General features: G+C 35.7%; 1 protein-coding gene across 2 annotated transcripts; it reads right to left on the bottom strand.

The window, feature by feature from the left end:
- Positions 1–7642: 7642 nt before the first annotated feature.
- prkab1a (protein kinase, AMP-activated, beta 1 non-catalytic subunit, a) lies at positions 7643–12409 on the bottom strand. 2 transcript variants are annotated; one of them, XM_019111473.2, is made up of 8 exons: positions 12251–12409; positions 10581–10784; positions 10330–10499; positions 9790–9883; positions 9597–9711; positions 9308–9441; positions 8437–8505; positions 7643–8347 (listed from the first exon to the last, which is right to left on the bottom strand). In XM_019111473.2, exons 2-8 carry the CDS (start codon positions 10725–10727, stop codon positions 8270–8272), a joined length of 807 nt encoding a protein of 268 aa, XP_018967018.1. In that variant the 5' UTR covers positions 10728–10784; positions 12251–12409; the 3' UTR covers positions 7643–8269. The 2 variants fall into 2 exon arrangements, with proteins under 2 accessions (XP_018967018.1, XP_018967019.1); XM_019111474.2 differs by having other exon boundaries at positions 10581–10795; positions 12251–12397.
- Positions 12410–18653: the final 6244 nt, after the last annotated feature.

The raw sequence follows: 18653 nt of genomic DNA, 5'->3' as shown, positions 1-18653 counted from the left end.
ATATTATATGATTCATAATCATATGACGTTATGTCATATGGATAAGCTAAATAAACTTATCACTGCATCTAAACCAACAACATGTTTATTAGATCCTGTACCCACTAAATTACTGAAAGAGATGTTACCTGTAGCAGACCAAGAACCACTTCTCAATATTATTAACTCGTCCTTATCTTTAGGTCACGTTCCAAAACCATTCAAGCTGGCGGTTATTAAGCCTCTTATTAAGAAACCACAACTAGAACTGGCAAATTACAGACCCATTTTAAATCTTCTGTTTGTCTAAACTTTTAGCTTTTAGAAAAAGTTGTGCCTGCTCAGTTGTGCTCCTTCCTGCTAAAAAAAAAAAAAATCTCTATGAGGAATTTCAGTCGGGTTTCAGGCCCCATCATAGCACAGAAACTGCACTTGTAAAAAATACAAATGACTTGCTTCTTGTGTCAGACCACGGCTGCATCTCATTGCTAGTTTTACTTGATCTTAGTGCTGCGTTCGACACCATAGATCATAACATACTCATAGATCGATTACAAAACTATACAGGCATCCAAGGGCAGGCTTTAAGATGGTTTAGATCCTACCTGTCCGATTGCTACCACTTTGTTTATTTAAACGGGGATTCATCTCAATTATCACCAGTAAAGTATGGAGTGCCACAAGGATCTGTCCTAGGTCCTCTGCTATATTTCAATATGTTGCCCCTTGGTAATATTATTAGAAAATATGGGATTAGTTTCCCCTGTTATGCTGATGATACTCAACTATATCTCTCAACAAGACCAGATGAAACTTCTAAATTATCTAAGCGATAAGAGTGTGTTAAAAATGCAAAAGACTGGATGACCACTTATTTATTTATTTAATTATTTATTTATATTAATAAATAAGTACTTTTTTAATAATTCACAATGTATGCATAGTACCACAACCAATCAATCAATAATTAAAAGTCTTCAATACAAATTAGCACTAGTCAAGCTACGATACCAAATAGGACCACAGGGAGACGCCTAAGACCACTAAATCTCCTGCCTTTACTACTCTATGGATCCATTCAGAATCACTAAATCTCTGATCAATGCATAATCAGCATTCATTAAACACTCTTGCTTTTAAGCTAAATATACTCTGAAAATAATAATTTTACTGACATCTGGACGTAAGTCACTATTTTCTCCACAATCGCTGATGAAATGAGCCGTGTTTTCTCTGCATTAGCGCTGTTTTGAACTTACTGTTTGAATTTGTTTACTGGATCCTTGGACTTTCCAGGAGTATACCAGTTTAAAATGATGTCATCGCAAAAGCCTGCTTATTTTAGTTTTTAGATATTATTTTTGTTATAAAGTACTGATTCAAATTAGTAATCAAGCATTAATTGTTATTCTATTACTCTGCACGCCTCCCCTGACATGCTCTCGCTCCCCACACACTCCGCTTGCATTAATTCACGTGACTGGTCGAGATGAGAGGTGATCCAGCCTGGGTAGTATGATTCATATAGTGTACTTTCTAATCATATATGGGATCATATAATCACCCAGACCCTGATGCTTTTACTCTGAGTACCGGCAGCATGTCAGAAGTGCCGGTACGCACAAAAAAGTGCAGGTACTCTAAAGGCTGAAATATAGAAGTGCCGGTACTGTGTACCCACTTCAAGCACTGCTTGTTGGACAAAAAAACTACAAAGAATCTCTTGGATTACAATTTGCAACTAGAGGGATGATGCCAACCCCTCAGAGGACCTCAGATGATGCCAACCCTGAAACAACATAAAGAACTACCAAATTTTACTATAAGTTGATTGCATCATATTAACATCATAATAATTGCTGTTAATAGTGTTCATCGTCTGTTTGATTTCTTCTTTAACTGATTTTTCTGTACATTTATGCCATGTGTACATTAACTGACAGTCATCACTGATAAACTACTACTAAATATATTGCAGAAAATTAATTTTCTGTAAAGTTGCTTTGCCACGATTTGTATCATGAAAAGCGCTATGCAAATAAACTTGAATTGAAAACTTGAACTGAATTGTTAGCACTGGCTGCACAATGCAGATTATTACAAACATCTTGTCTCCTGTCTTTATGTGTAATGCTGTTCTTAGACAGCGCTTCATTCTAGCAGAATGATGTATTATTACGTTATGTCTTCTAGAGAGAGGAAATATTGCTGATGTTCCTCGGGTGTGTTCATGGGTACTTGCTGGGATGTCGATGTTCCCTAGGTTTAGTTGAATCCCCTAAAGGCTTCTGGTTGAGTGCCAGATCTTTTGTTCTTGACACACGTGATTCCCTGAATGAGGCTTCTCTGTGCTTAAGGAATTTCTACGAAAAGAAGAGAGACTCTCATGTTTTTGGTGCAGTAAGTTGATAGCACAGGGGAATCGGGGGCTTTGTTGTCACAGGCGCAAACAGGAAAGGAGAGGGGCCGGGGAAAGGAACAGTGAAAGCAAGCTGTTGTTGTTAGTATGTCCTGTAGGCTACACGTGTTCTTTAATGCAGGAGGTGATGTATTATACGACCCTATAACATAAAATGTGTCATGTTTAAAGACCTAGAAGTTGAGGTGTTATTAAAAAGCCAGTGAAAATTGTTAATTTGTAAAATATTCAAGTATATTATGCGTACATGTGTACATAAATACAATAACTTTTATCATTTTTATTTTAGAAAATATTTATAGTACAGTTTAAAAATGATTAAATGTCTTAAAATGACTTAAATTCAAAGTATAATTTTTAACATACATTGTGTGTGTGTATGTGTGTGTGTGTGCGTGCGTGTGTGTGCGTGCGTGCGTGTGTGTGTGTGTGTGTGTGTGTGTGTGTTTTAATACACCTTTAAAACACCTTTTGTGTGTGTGTGTGTGTGTGTGTGTGTGTGTGTGTGAAAAGTTGCTATAACTTTTTATAAGAAAGAGATGGATAGATAGGAATAAAAAAGCAATTTGATAACTATATTTATTGTAATTATAATTTATTAGAACTTTTAAAAATGTATATATATATATATATATATATATATATATATATATATATATATATATATGCAATATATACAGTATATATATATATATATATATATATATATATATATATACAGGTCCTTCTCAAAAAATTAGCATATGGTGAAAAAGTTCATTATTTTCCATAATGTAATGATAAAAATTAAACTTTCATATATTTTAGATTCATTGCACACCAACTTAAATATTTCAGGTCTTTTATTGTTTTAATACTGATGATTTTGGCATACAGCTCATGAAAACCCAAAAATCCTATCTCAAAAAATTAGCATATTTCATCTGACCAATAAAAGAAAAGTGTTTTTAATACAAAAAAAGTCAACCTTCAAATAATTATGTTCAGTTATGCACTCAATACTTGCTCGGGAATCCTTTTGCAGAAATGACTGCTTCAGTGCGGCGTGGCATGGAGGCAATCAGCCTGTGGCACTGCTGAGGTGTTATGGAGGCCCCAGGATGCTTCGATAGCGGCCTTAAGCTCATCCAGAGTGTTGGGTCTTGCGTCTCTCAACTTTCTCTTCACAATATCCCACAGATTCTCTATGGGGTTCAGGTCAGGAGAGTTGGCAGGCCAATTGAGCACAGTAATACCATGGTCAGTAAACCATTTACCAGTGGTATTGGCACTCTGAGCAGGTGCCAGGTCGCGCTGAAAAACTAAATCTTCATCTCCATAAAGCTTTTCAGCAGATGGAAGCATGAAGTGCTCCAAAATCTCCTGATAGCTAGCTGCATTGACCCTGCCCTTGATAAAACACAGTGGACCAACACCAGCAGCTGACATGGCACCCCAGACCATCACTGACTGTGGGTACTTGACACTGGACTTCAGGCATTTTGGCATTTCCTTCTCCCCAGTCTTCCTCCAGACTCTGGCACCTTGATTTCCGAATGACATGCAAAATTTGCTTTCATCCGAAAAAAGTACTTTGGACCACTGAGCAACAGTCCAGTGCTGCTTCTCTGTAGCCCAGGTCTGGCGCTTCTGCCGCTGTTTCTGGTTCAAAAGCACACGCCTGTGCACGGTGGCTCTGGATGTTTCTACTCCAGACTCAGTCCACTGCTTCCGCAGGTCCCCCAAGGTCTGGAATCGGTCCTTCTCCACAATCTTAATCAGGGTCCGGTCACCTCTTCTCGTTGTGCAGCGTTTTTTTGCCACACTTTTTCCTTCCCACAGACTTCCCACTGAGGTGCCTTGATACAGCACTCTGGGAACATACTATTCGTTCAGAAATTTCTTTCTGTGTCTTACCCTCTCGCTTGAGGGTGTCAATGATGGCCTTCTGGGTTAACCTCTTACCCATGATTGCGGTTTTGAGTAATGAACCAGGCTGGGAGTTTTTAAAAAGCCTCAGGAATCTTTTGCAGGTGTTTAGAGTTAATTAGTTGATTCAGATGATTAGGTTAATAGCTCGTTTAGAGAACCTTTTCATGATATGCAAATTTTTTGAGATAGGAATTTTGGGTTTTCATGAGCTGTATGCCAAAATCATCAGTATTAAAACAATAAAAGACCTGAAATATTTCAGTTGGTGTTCAATGAATCTAAAATATATGAAAGTTTAATTTTTATCATTACATTATGGAAAATAATGAACTTTTTCACAATATGCTAATTTTTTTAGAAGGACCTGTATGTATATATATATATATATATATATATATATATATATATATATATATTAGAGATCAAAATTACTTTAAAAATTATTTATAATACATTTTTGAAAATACATTTTTATTCTGCAAAGATGCGTTAAATTGTTAATACATATCATATCATATTTACAAAGCAAGGACTTTGTCATACTTGCCAGTGGCCAAACTGAAGGAGAGTCACATGAGTCAGAGATGGTTGCTAGGGAATGCATTTTTCCTCTCTGATATATTTGCCTCACCTTCTCCTTTTGTTATGGTATCAATTCTATTTTCCCACCTTTTATATTGCAAACTCATATATTCACCCTGCTTTGGAATGCCATTGACGCAGTTAGAAAGGTTATTCATAAATTCAAATTCTTTTTAAGGTCAGGACATTTACTTCTGGACAGTATGCTAATGCATGCTAAATGACAGAAAATCAGGTTGATGCTACTACTATGCAAGCTTGCATAACCAAACCATAATCAAAAAGTTTATAATGTCAATAAAGCAGAAAATACCAACATAACTAGTCATTTCAAACTGTTTTTGAGGTTAAAGTATACATATTTGATTTTTGAAGTGATCTTAGTAACGTTATATCTCTGTTTTTGTCATTATACTTGTTCTTGCAAGTATAAACAATTAAATCAGACCTTTAATAAAATATTTGTTTAAATTAATCATTACTTTGATTAAATAACTACATAAATGATTTTCTTTAACACAGGCCTAAATATTGCATCAGATTGTAAACATTCCTTAAAACATCTGGATAAAGTTGATTATAGCGTCTCCTAGTGGTGAACTTTTAAATGAGAATATTTAACTTGAGAACTTGTTAACCTTGTTCACACACACACACACACACACACACACACCCACACACACACAAATTCAAAGTAATATTAATATATCTGAAGAAATGTCTTTAAAAGTCAGCAAGCAAAATCTAAACTCGAGGTTTAATAATTATCCAACATGCAGTTCATCCGCTGACCTACTAAACCTGTTTAACTCTAGTGAGACCTCAAACTATACTAACTTCAAATGACTCACAAATGTCTACAAGTAGATTATGTCCTTGGAAAACACTTTCAATTCTGAAAAAATGACCTGTAATACAGCATTGCAAAAAAAGTTTGAATGTTCAGCATTCCAAACATTCCTGCTGATCTTTGACGTCTGCGGTTGTTTCTTTTCTAGAGCCTAGTCTAGAACAATTGCATGCCTTTGTGGCCTCATTATGCTTATAATGAGGAAATGGATTACAATTTGTTACAATGTGTCCAGATTAGCCGTTAAACCTCAAGCAGCCTTTATTGAATAATTAGAGCTATAGTAGACTAAATCTAATTATTATAGTGATTATTATTATTTTTAAACAGCACAATTTTAGTCCAAAAGGTCTTGACCCTTTATGACAGTTAAGACACCAAACTCAGCTTAGAATGAAGAATGCAACATTCACATGGCCTGGCTGGATGTTTTGCATTAGCACCATTGATCATAAAACCATAAGCATGCTTTTAAAACTGTAATTTTCATTTTTGAAGTACACCTATATTATAGACAGACCTGTCTGTACTGCACAACTTGCGTCATGAGTGACCTAAATATGAGTATTTTATATCCATCTCCTATGATAATGTTCCAGAACACTTTATGGTTGTCATTTTCTTAAGCCTTCATAGGACTATAATGACATGAGTAACTACTGAGTAATAACATACATTGTTCTCACTTTTTCTGTAGCAACGTGATGCTGTAAGTAGGCCAAGACGTGTTGTTACCTACTGCACCTTCTTTCCTGGCTCGCAGGACGTGTTGTATGGATGGTCTTTTATGAATTTCATAACATTGTGATGAACTCGACAGGAGCACAAAACCAGTCTTAAGTCGCTGGGGTATATTTTAAGCAATAGCCAAAAAAACATTGTATGGGTCAAAATTATCGATTTTTCTTTTATGCCAAAAATCATTAGGATATTAAGTAAAGATCATGTTCCATTAAGATATTTTGTAAATTTCCTACCGTAAATATATCAAAACTTAATTTTTGATTTGTAATATGCATTGCTAAGAATTCATTTGGACAACTTCATAGGCGATTTTCGCAGTATTTATTTAATTTTTTTCTTTTTTTTTTTGCACCCTCAGAACCCACATATTCAAACATTTCAAACACTTCCAAATATTCCAAAAACCAAATTTTCTATAAATTGCTTATTTACAGATATATAAATCTCAATTTCTTCAAACTGACACTTAAGACTGGTTTTGTGGTCCAGGGTCACAAATGATAAATTGTTAGCTTGCTAATTAGCCAGTTAGCATTAGCTAGCGGTTTGCGCAATAACAGATTAAGTCTAATCCTTTAAAGTCAACCTGATCCTGTGTGATATGACTATAATCCTCAAAATCATCATGGACAGAGATTATACACAGCCACCCTGCGATATTTCACACATCTCGACCAGGTGAAACGCACAGATTTCAGTATTAGATATAAAAAAAAAACAATGGCATCTGGCAACAACTGATGCTCTATCTGTACTAAATTCACTTTTCTTAGCAGAAATTAATTTTAATGAACTAATTTTTAGTGGATACATGTCTGTTTGCCCAGGTGAAGTTCATCGTCTACTAATGTTTGACAACCAGAAGTGAGCAAATACTTTAATTTTGAAATACTTTAATTTTAAGGTTTAAATACATGAACTCAAAAGAAATGTTCTATCACTTCTCATATGGTTTAAACAATGACAGATCCATTATACCCATTATATGACACTATATAAATAAAAGGATTATATAATGGTCCACTTGCACATAATATCCTGATGATTTCAAAACATCAAGACGTTTGTCCAATATTTTTTGAAGGTCCCGAGATTTTGAATATGCTACATATACCCAGAATGTCCAAGAATCAAAACTAAAAACAAACTAAAATTGGATGAATCATTTATTCAAAGTGATATTTAATTTAAAAGAACATAACAGAGATTAAGAGTTACATCAAGACATTTGCAATATTTATTTAGTTCTGTAATAAAAATGCAGAAGATAAAAAATGTAAATAATAAAAACAATGGATTTAAAAGCTTAGAATTAGTTTCTTAAGTAAAACGGTTTCTTAAACCCTTTTTATATATTTGGCCCCAAACAACTGGCCTTTTTCTGACCGATAAATGGCTGCAATTGCATTATGCTTTCTAATAATATATTAATATTTATCTACACACAAATATATATTTTATTTAAACACTAAAATAAACATGTCACACTTTATTTACACTGTTCAAGAACACACCTCCGTACTGGCTTCTATTCAGTCGAATTGGCCCAGTCCCACTGAATAGTGGGTTTAAAAATTGTTCCAACCTCTAAAAGAATAGATATGTGCTTAACTGTCCAGTAAATCTGACCTATTTCTATGCCTCTGATTATTTTATATCCATTAAGGTGGGATTTATCTCAAAAGTGCATCTCTGTACATTTCTATCTACAGTAATACATACTATACAACACAGCCAAACTAGACAGAGGTCATGTAAGTTGTGTGTTGGAATAGCTATGTTTCTCAGATTGGCTTGTACAGCAGGGTTGTGACGTATTTCTTCTTATAGCGATGTGTGGCACTCAGGACCATAACGCCGTCCTGTCAGTGAGCCAGAGGAGATACAGTCGTCAGAACAGACTTGAAATCAATAGCAGTTCATCTCACAGAGCTCAAAGTTGGTTTCTTACCTTAATGGACAGAGCGTACAGGTGATTAAGCATGACGTGATTGGGCTCAGGGAGCAAAGCTGGATCACACTGTGAGGAAACAGAGTGGATTTCCATTAGCCCCAACTCATTTCGATTTTGGGCCTTACAATGTAATTATGCAAATGAAACGCTCAAAGTAATAAAGTGTAAAAATAAAATTTAGATCAAAGCTGACAATCTGGGTGTCTCTGTCCCCAAAAGGGGTCATGTTGCCAACTTTATTGTCCTATTATATAAAAATTAAATATTGTCCTATCCTAACAAACTATACATCAATGGAAAGCTTTCAAACTTGAAAAAAAAAGACCCTTATTACTGGTTTTGTGGTCTAGGGTCACATATTTTAGAGCATATGAGTTCATAACTTTATAGATTCTAATGCTGTATAGATTCTAAAGTACAGTAAAATAGTGTTTATTTTATTTATTCATTTTTTCAAGTATCTTCTGATATTTCAAGGCCCCAATGAAATAAAGCTAGATTTTTTATTTTTTTCCCAAAAAATTTAATTTCATTGGAATTTCAGCCCTTGAGATAAAGTTCATGTGGAATGTCCTCATATTGTGAGATGGCAGACTTTTTGCAGTTTAATAATCTCAGACACTAGTCCAAATATAATGATTTGGATTGTTTTATTAATTGTACAGCCTTACTTTTGATACATTTTGTAACATTCCACGTTATCTAGAAAATTCCATCTTTAGATCTGAATTCCAAAATTCCATCTGCATTTTCAGCATCGGGGAAATCATAGGGTCTCATATGGAATCAAATCATTTCATAAAATGATAACATGATAATCAAACCCATACACACAAATGCGTGTCATATGTCTTTGGTAGATACTCACTGAGATACCTGTGTCCTTATTTAAGATGACCTGTAGGAGATGTGGGGGCAGAATGGGTGGAGATTTGAACTTCTCCTCCTGTTTGGGCACATAAGCGTCCTGATGGTACGGCCCAGGAGGAGAGCTGGACAGGTCTATAATCAATAAAAACAATGTGTCACAACAACCCATGACTGACTGTTTTCAAAACCACTTCTGCGTAATCCCAAGTTATGCAGCAGATCATTTTCAGCTTCTTGTGATTAAACGGCTGTAAGAAAGATGAGAAGATGGTTGGCTGGGTTCACACCTGACATGTCAGAGCATTTCTGTGAATCCACCATGAGCGCATCGAAGACCTCAAAGTCTGTCTTCTTCACCTGGATGATGTTGTTGACCGTGCCGAGCTGGTTGGTCACCACAGGCTAACGAGAAGAAAAGGTCAGTGTAATGATGGTTTTAATGTACTAATAGAGGATGGTGATGATTGATGTCTCCGTCACCTCTGTTGGGTCATGAGTCCACTGTCCATCCACAAAGAATTTATACTGGTGCTCACCCTCAGGCAAATCCACAATCGCCACAAAGTTGTTTTGACTATTAAAGAAACAAGTAAAAATTAACTGGATTTAAGCTTTTTCTTCGGCAGAATCTGCTATAATAGTATTATTTATATTCTATTATATTTTTCAGTTCTCATTTAAATTTTAGTTTAATTTTCAATTATTTATTTATTTATTTACAGTTAGTTAATTACTGTTTAGTAGGGCTGTCAACTTAATATTTAACTTTTTTTCTCTCTCATTTAACACAGTGATGACTACAAATATTCTTTTAGGGTTAAGTTTTCAACCCAAACTGATGTGTGTTTAATACGATTAATTAACCAAAACAACATTTAAAAAATCAAATCAAAAAAATAATCACTTCAAATCATCACAATTTAGTTCATTTTTAATTTTTTCTTCTAATTTTCATATTTTAGTTCATTTCAATTAAGATGAATATTTCAATAGTTTCCGTTAATGTTAACTCTTACATACCTCCTTATCAAAGGAATCTTATTGGTCCAATTATTAAAAGAGCCAGAAATATAGACTTCCTTTCCAGCTCCTGTCCACCGAAATACAGTGGGTCGATCTAAAGCGGGAACCTTTTCACTGGTCTCCAGGTCTGGTCTCCACTCGATGAACTCTTCTTTTTCTAACGGCGCCTAATAGAAGATAGAGCACAGAACACATTAACATCAATCATATTCTTCATGAATGAACATCTAATGCGAGCCAACACACACTTTGATGTCCTCCCCGTGAAAAATATCAGCATCCTCTGGGCTGTCCATCAGGATTTTAGGGCGGTCTCCTTCCTTGGTTCCTCGACTATCCCTCCTGTGGGCCTTTTCCTGGCCCATGCCGGCCCTCTCGCTGCTTGTGTTCCCCATAGTGCTCCTAACAAGCCTTTCCAGAGGTCACACAGAGTGGCCGGCCAGCTGGCTGAGCTTAAAATGATCTGTTAAACGAAACAAACACCACAATAGTGGAAGAAACATTGTGATCTTAATGTGTGGATTACATGAATTTCCAAGCTGGGTTGACTTCACTGACTCTGAAAGTTCAGCATGATTTTGAACTCGTTCTTTATACAAGCTTTCATTCGCAATCAGTCTGGCCTCATTAAATGGTTTGACGGAGATGAAGTGTACTTTCTGGGTACATTGACTTTAAAACCATGATTTGCGACTTGCTGCTAGCACTCTTACAAACTACTTTCAGTAAAAAAGCAGTTAAAGTCTGCTTGCTAAATGTTGCTAGTCTCGGAAAACTAGATAAGGTTTGTCCGAGGAGGCTCTGGATTCGTCACTCATTCATTCATTTACTAAAGTCTTTTAGTATTCATTTACTAAGTTTTACATACATTTTTAGGTCCATTTTGCAAGAAGAAAGAGCTCTACATTTGTCAAAGAGACATGGACTAAAATTTCATTTTGATATTTGGATTTTAAAACATTACACTTAAGAATAGAACATTTTAATCTTCACTGATTTAAACTAAAAAGTAGAATAGAATCGCCGGCTGTCGGAAAATTAACCATGGTTTTATTATAGTATAAGTGTAGTAACTGTTGTTGTTTTTTAGCGTATTGATTACTATTTGTATAACCACAGTTTTACCACAAATACCGTGGTTAAACTATGGTTAGTGTAGCAAAACCATGGTTAATATGTGGTTGCCAAAGTTTAACTTAACTATAGTAGCCATGTTAACTATATTAGCCATGATTTTTTTTTTTTTTTATTTGGTTCATTTTCGTTTTTTTCATAACTAAATTGGTGCGTAAGTGTTTTAGGTCATTTATCTTCAAGCACTGGTATTTATTTCAAAATATGCAAGTATAATTTACACGTATGTTACTCAACAAAACAACATTTTGAAAGCGTTATCAGCTCCATTAATTTAATTGCGTATTTCATTGCTAAAGCCTGAGACCTCAGTAACCTCGAGGCACAGTTTCCACAGCTGTATTTTTCCACATGGTTTTAAAAAACCTCACTCCACTGCAAGGTCACGAGAACTCAAAGGACGTCTGACAAAAAAAAGATAGCGGACAGCCAAAACAGCTTCGAGTTCAAACGTCTTGAACGAGATACTGTATATCGTTAAATGATATTAAACGCAGGTCTATTTGTTTTTGGTGACAGCAGACGTCATCTCAGTTTTAATAAACATCTTCCCTATGATGTGAAAATGTTGCAATCGCTTTGACTGTGCACCAATGCTGGACGGTTATTATAATATTATAAACAATCGTGTGCTGTCGCGGCAGCCTGCAGCAACACACTGTAACTATTAGTGCTATAGTTAGCCGCATCGAGCATTCTCATCTACTGCAAGGTTGCTACTATTGTGTCATGTTTGAAATAATTTATTTTCGGTTGCACGTTGTCTTAATGTGACAAAACTTACATGGCCTTTTGCGCAGTGCCGTATGAATTCGCGACCGCTACTTGTCCCAGATCACAGCTATTTCGTCATTATTTTCATTCACGTTGCTTATCGTCACAGACTCAACATCCTCGCATCCACTCCGCCCACCGCGGACTGCATCTCCACTGCGCATGCGCGTCTTCAACTACGCCCGCTAGGGGGAGACAAACAGCTGTTTGTTTTTTATGCGCGGTTTTACACAAAACAAACGATAGGGGGACACACTTATATTAGGCACCGCTGGTTTTCGAAAGCATTATAAAGCGATGTCAGGTTGTCACAGAACTCGGTAAATTCATAAGTGTGCAGCAGTTATCACTTCTTTCTTCCAAGTATGGACTTTTTGCTCGTTTTCATGGCGTTTCATACACGTGACGATGGGAATTTGTGCACTGTCTATTAACCGCCACTAGATGGCGACATTTAGCTAGACGTCACTCCACCGCCACATTTCAAAACAAAGGCTTAGAGACGTTTGTCTTGGGAATTGTTGTGTGTTTGTACATTTATTAACAATAATTTAAAATAGAGTGTGCACGCATACATGTATCTGAGGTTGCGCTGTTAATGCTTTTCCTCAGTCACAGTGTGTCATCAGATTCATTGTGTGTGTCATGCAAAGTGCAATTACTCCCCCACTGGTTTTCCCTCTGTCAGTGTTACAGACCAACCACCTCAAACACACACGCATTCTTTCTCCTCTTTCTCACCCACCCACTTAAACATTCAGCGATAAAAATGTGTTTTGAAGGCATTAAAAAGGAACACCGCGGTGCAAAAACAAGAATGTATAACATCTTCTGCTTTGCAGCGCTTTCTCTGTGCATGTCTGCTGAGCGGCTGCCTTACAATCTGACAAGGCAACATCTGAATATCAGAATTTGCATTTGTGATCCCCTTCAATTTCATCCTGTTAGACAGCACACAGTTTTGTGTATATCCATACATGCACCAGGAAAAAAAAAAGAAAAAGAAAAACTGGGGAAAAGAGTTAAAAATCAGGAAATCAAGCATTCATATAAAAAAAATAAACAACAAAACCACAGTTTCAAACAACATTAATCCTCAATGACAATCGCCATAAGCACAACAACTTTATTTCTTAATGTTGCTTAATAGCAAAAACACACTCTATCTATTAAAACCAGACATGAAATATATAATCAACATAAATAAAATAACCAAACTGTACCTCAGTATATTTGGATTAATCCTCTTTGTTTTGGCCCTAGGATAGCAAAACAGATTTTAATGAACTTGACTGATGAGATAGATTTGGATGGTAAATGATCTAACGCAACTGTTAAGGTAAAATCAATATGAAAGATGTGTTGAATGCTTTGGTCTAAAGAAGGAAATTAAAGACAACTCTGGTGCAGAATTCATGATCAGCATGTGAAGGTGAAGAGCATTTTTGAGGTTACTGTGTGTGTATGTCTGCTGCTGGACAAAAGTAGGTCACGAGAGTGCATTATAGCTGAAATGCTATAAGAATTGGTTGAATATTTCATGAAATGTGGTTTTAAAAACAGAGACAAAGATGTGAGGCTAGACCACATAGACTCCATCAGCTGCATCTTCTGCTCCATCTCATGAAACTGAATGTAGTGTTAAGAACATCCCACAAACATTGTCATATTTCACCCCAAAATCAAAAGAAAAAAAATTATTTAGCAAAAAGAAAATGAGTATTTTACATCCATTACAACATTTGTGCAAATATTCATAAATGAATTATACTATTAATAATGTTGTCTTCCTATTCAAACAAATATGAAATCTCTCTCTCTCTCCCTCTCTCTCTCTCTCTCTCTCTCTCCCTCTCTTTCTCTATATATATATATATATAATATATATATATATATATATATATATATATATATACGTATATGAGAACTGTGGGCCAAATAAGCCATATAATAAAGCAAAATATCTTAACGGCCTTAAATTAGCTTCATGAATTTGGCATAGTTTACAAGTATTTTGTGTATTTCATGTCAAGGTATTTTTGTTTTATTTCTAAATATATTTTTATCTTTTAATTATTTATTTTGCTTTTATGAAATATGGACAAAAGAAGCGTAATTTTCATGAAAGCAATGCAAAATATCTAAACTGACATAAATTAAGCCTAACTTTCTTAAAAATTATAGGCAAAATATGTTTTTCTGTTGATTTGTAAGATATGTTTTTTTGTTGTTGTTGTTGTTTGTTTGTTTGTTTGTTTCTACTTTCAATCAGGGGCGGCCTAACTCGGTCCTGGAGGGCCGGTCAGTCCTGCAGAGTTTAGCTCCAGCTTGCCTCAACACACCTGCCGGGAAGTTTCTAGCATGCCTAGTAAGAGCTTGATTAGCTGGTTCAGGTGTGTTTGATTAGAGTTGGAGTTTAACTGTGCAGGACACCGGCCCTCAAGGACCGAGTTTGGACACCCCTGCTTTAAATGAACCCTTTTGGTCTTTTGCAGTCGATGTTGTTATGCTGAAAGTTCATGCTTTATTTATATCTTGACAAGAATCCTTCAAAAATAAGCATGACAAGTGTACAGCTGCTCACATTTTTCCTCTCTTTACTAGGATTTACACTAACAACAAATTGGCTTCCGCTCTTGAATCTAATTCACCTACTGACATTCCAAGCTGGTCTGAGAGCGTCAGATGAGTGCGACCTTACAGAGTGATGAGGCTCGGCATCCTGCCAGACTGTCCTCCTTCTCATCGTCTGAGCAGCTGATGAGTGATGCCATCCACCGCACTGATACATCTTCACCTCAGTGGATCACTGCTCATGACACAACCTCCCACCGAATCAAAGGAAGGTGCTGTCCGGTGCCAGATTCCAGACTGACGTCAGCATGAAAAATCAAAATATCCAGACACAACAGTGCTACATTCGAGTAGATTGACCTCAAGATAGACGTTAAGTTTCATACAGGGTAATGCAAATGAAAAAAACATTAAAACACAGGAAAGTGTTTACTTGGAGTTCTTGAACATACCGTTCCAAATGGCAGTCTGATGTTTCCAAGAGAACGTCAGATGCGGGACAGGTCCCATGGGGCCGCGCGTAGCACAGATGTGTAAAAAGCTCCCTGCCAGGGGCCATGTCTGTCACACCTGCTACTGCAACTTCTCTTTCTCTGAGCTGAACTTATATTAGGGCCAGCACCATCTCCAGCTGTTCCATTCCAACAAATACTCTGCACATCATGAGGGACAGCATCACACATCACAGTTCTTAATGGCATTTCACATGATCGAAATTGTGAATGTGTTTTGAATTCCCTGCAGTAAAGAGCATGGAAGGGAAATTAGCTGAGCAATTTGTGTCCCAATCGTTCAGTCTAGGATGTGAGGCTGTTTAGGGTGCTATGAGTGGTTTCATTCATAGATAGATAGACAGACAGACAGACAGACAGACAGACATTGTTCTCAGTAAATGACTCAGATTCCACACACATTGAGTGTAATTTTTGAAGTTAACATCATGCATTTATTTCCAACACTACCAGCAAAACTCAGAGTATTGCACAGTCCCTTCAAATCACTGCCTTGAGCAATCCAACACAAACGTTCTATAAGCAAATACAGTGGATATGACCATATAAACAAGAACGGATATGTTTCATAACCCTCATACAGTTTGATATAATGAGTGTAAAACCAGGTGCCATTTAACAGGAGTGTGCATGATTAACGCCTACGAATAAAAAGTTTTAGATATTAGAGTGTTTTCATCTGCAGCAGATCTAAGAACAAATTCAACATGAATAAACAAGGAAGGAAGAGCTCTGAGTCAGTTTTGTTTAGACAGTAAGTTCTAAACCTGATTATCAACATTTTGAGGGCTCTTGCCTTTAAATGAGCATTTCAATGAGTGTTTTGGTAGATTGTATGTTTGCATCAGCTGTTTTATCTAAACACTGAGTAATGTCACTTCTACAGGTGTTACATTTTTTACAGACCCAGTAAAGTGTAATAGCTCTGAAACTAAAAATAAAAAAAAAACACAAAACAAAAAATAAAAAAATAAGTAATAACAAAATACAAGCAACCAATTATTAACCACCTACCACCACCCACTTAAAAAAACAATAACACCAATTATAAAAAATATATATATATATTTATTGTAATTGTGGCTTTGCAATCCACAGTTGCTACTTGAAATTATTTCTCATAATTGAGATTCAATATCAGCCTATTGAGCTGCTTCAAGACAGAATCCTGACTTGAAACCTTAAAAATGACCAATCTTAATTGATTTTCATATAATCTATGATTATTCAGTGAAGCACACGGGATATACATGACTCAATCAATTTCAGAGTCTGGCATTTGCATGATGCTATGCTAACAACACTGTAACAGGTATAAAAATATACAACAAATATTTGGGCAGAGATCGTTATTACTATTTTATTATTAATCAGGTTATCACTTGAAATATTTATACTTGAAAGTCAAAATGAGGTATCTTAGAAAGAAGCTTAAAGAGATCATCAAAGTTGTTAATAAAAAAATCTCACTATAAAAAAATATAACGTATCTAAAAATAAATGAAAACAATCTGCAAAGTTGTTAATCAAAAAAGTGCATGATAAATAAAGATATTGTCTCTCAAAAGAGAGAGTCGGTTCTGAATCGCCGTAACGAGTCGTTATATTTTCGAATCATTTGTCTGTTACCGGTGTACGTCACTGGATAACACATTTGCATAATCCCCGCCTGCCCGCGAAATACGAACAGAGTCTGTTCTGCCCACAAACACTTTTGCTATTAGTGCGTTTACATCATGCTGAGAAGACGCGGTGTTCAAGGATACCACAGAAATACAATTCGAGCCTTTTGTGTGCTTGTCATTTTATCAAGAACTGCTTCTCTAATCTGGGCTTTTATCTTCCTTGGCTTCTAATCTTCTTAATTTGGACTAAAAAGCTCTCCGAACCACAACCTGTAAGTAGTACGATTGATACGTTAGGTGTACATTTTCAATTGAGTGCTCAAAATAATAAAATAATTTTTTTGTGCCAATATGTGACGTATACCTAGTGCAGCTTTAGGTTTCCAGGTAAAGCACGATATTACTGTCTTACTGAAGTAGTTCTAAAAATTTGCAGTGAACCTAAGAATATGTCGATTATTGTTCTAATTACTTTGTTTAATAATAAAGAATGTAGTGTAGCACACAGACTTTATAATAATTGTGAAACTGCTGTTTATTGTGCTGCACTGGCAGTTACAGGGTTAATGCGGGAGAGATTAGTGATTTCGGCTGGTGCTCCTGCGATACAACTGTTCTGCGTTCTGATTAAAAGTTAAGACCAAGCGTCTTTTGTCTGTCGTTCTTCAAACATTACAGTAGACATATTTTTTGTTTACAAACTGTATTGTTTAATCAGTTAGTCACGTTAGCACTCGGCTAACGTATCCACCTAGTGTTCACAGTTTAGCAAAAAAAAACTATAAAATAGAACTAACCCAACTAACAAACAAACGCTCTCCCTCAGGAAGTTGTCCCAGGTAACAGGTCTGGAAAATGTAACGTTAAAATAGAGTTAACTCAACTACCCCACAAATTATAAGGGCCAAAAGACAATTGTGATAATTATTTACTTATAGCTACTGTTTGACGCCATGTCGTAATTACCAAAATGACAAAACATGACGTTCTACTTGGAACTGACTCAGAATTATGAATTGTATGGCAATACTATCAACGTCACATCCTCGTACAACTCGTAATTAAAACTTGTAAGCTAGAAATCTTCTGAGATCTAAAGCGGCAATTACGCTATGTTGTAATTTACCGTAATTTTGAGATAACCAGTGTTGGGGAAAGTTACTTTTAAAAGTAATGCATTACACTATTGCGTTACTCTCTTAAAAATTAACTAATTACGTTAGTTACTTTTAATGGAAAGCAATGCGTTACGCTACTCTTGAGTTACTTTTTAAATCTGGGCAGTGCTTGCTTGTTGTTTTTAATATAAAAAAGTTCTTCTTTTACAAATGTAAAAGCCCTTTCACAACAAAAGTGAAATGAATATGCCTCAGGCTGAAGGAAATATAAAATCACATCTGTACAGTAGAGGGCGCCGCTCAAACAAACTGCATGAAGAATATTATTCAGGAAAGGTTCAACGCTATTCAGCAATAACAAAAATTAAACAGAAATGTGTGGTTGAATTGGATCATCGACGGTCAGTAGCAAAGACATTGTTTAATAAAATGAGGTTAAATACATAAATGATATTTTTCTTATTTAACATATTTAATTGTTGCAGGTTTGTATAATATTCTGAGTTTGCATTTGACTTTTTTTATTTATTTTAAGCAATACTGAATCTGTTTTTGTGCAGGTGAGATAAGTAAATACATATTTA

The sequence above is a fragment of the Cyprinus carpio genome, chromosome B10 (genome assembly GCF_018340385.1).
Source record: "Cyprinus carpio isolate SPL01 chromosome B10, ASM1834038v1, whole genome shotgun sequence".
NCBI classification, from domain to species: domain Eukaryota; kingdom Metazoa; phylum Chordata; class Actinopteri; order Cypriniformes; family Cyprinidae; genus Cyprinus; species Cyprinus carpio.
Note: the sequence above shows the minus strand (reverse complement) of the source record. Positions and strands in the feature narration are given on the sequence as shown.

Excerpts from the sequence above, each read along its gene's own strand:
- prkab1a (XM_019111473.2), bottom strand. The coding sequence starts at position 10,727 with ATGGGGAACACAAGCAGCGAGAGGGCCGGCATGGGCCAGGAAAAGGCC. Across the intron at positions 9,712-9,789 it reads GGACTCATGACCCAACAGAG|CCTGTGGTGACCAACCAGCT; the intron begins GTGACGGAGACA and ends TCTTCTCGTTAG. Across the intron at positions 8,348-8,436 it reads TGTACGCTCTGTCCATTAAG|GACGGCGTTATGGTCCTGAG; the intron begins GTAAGAAACCAA and ends GCTCACTGACAG.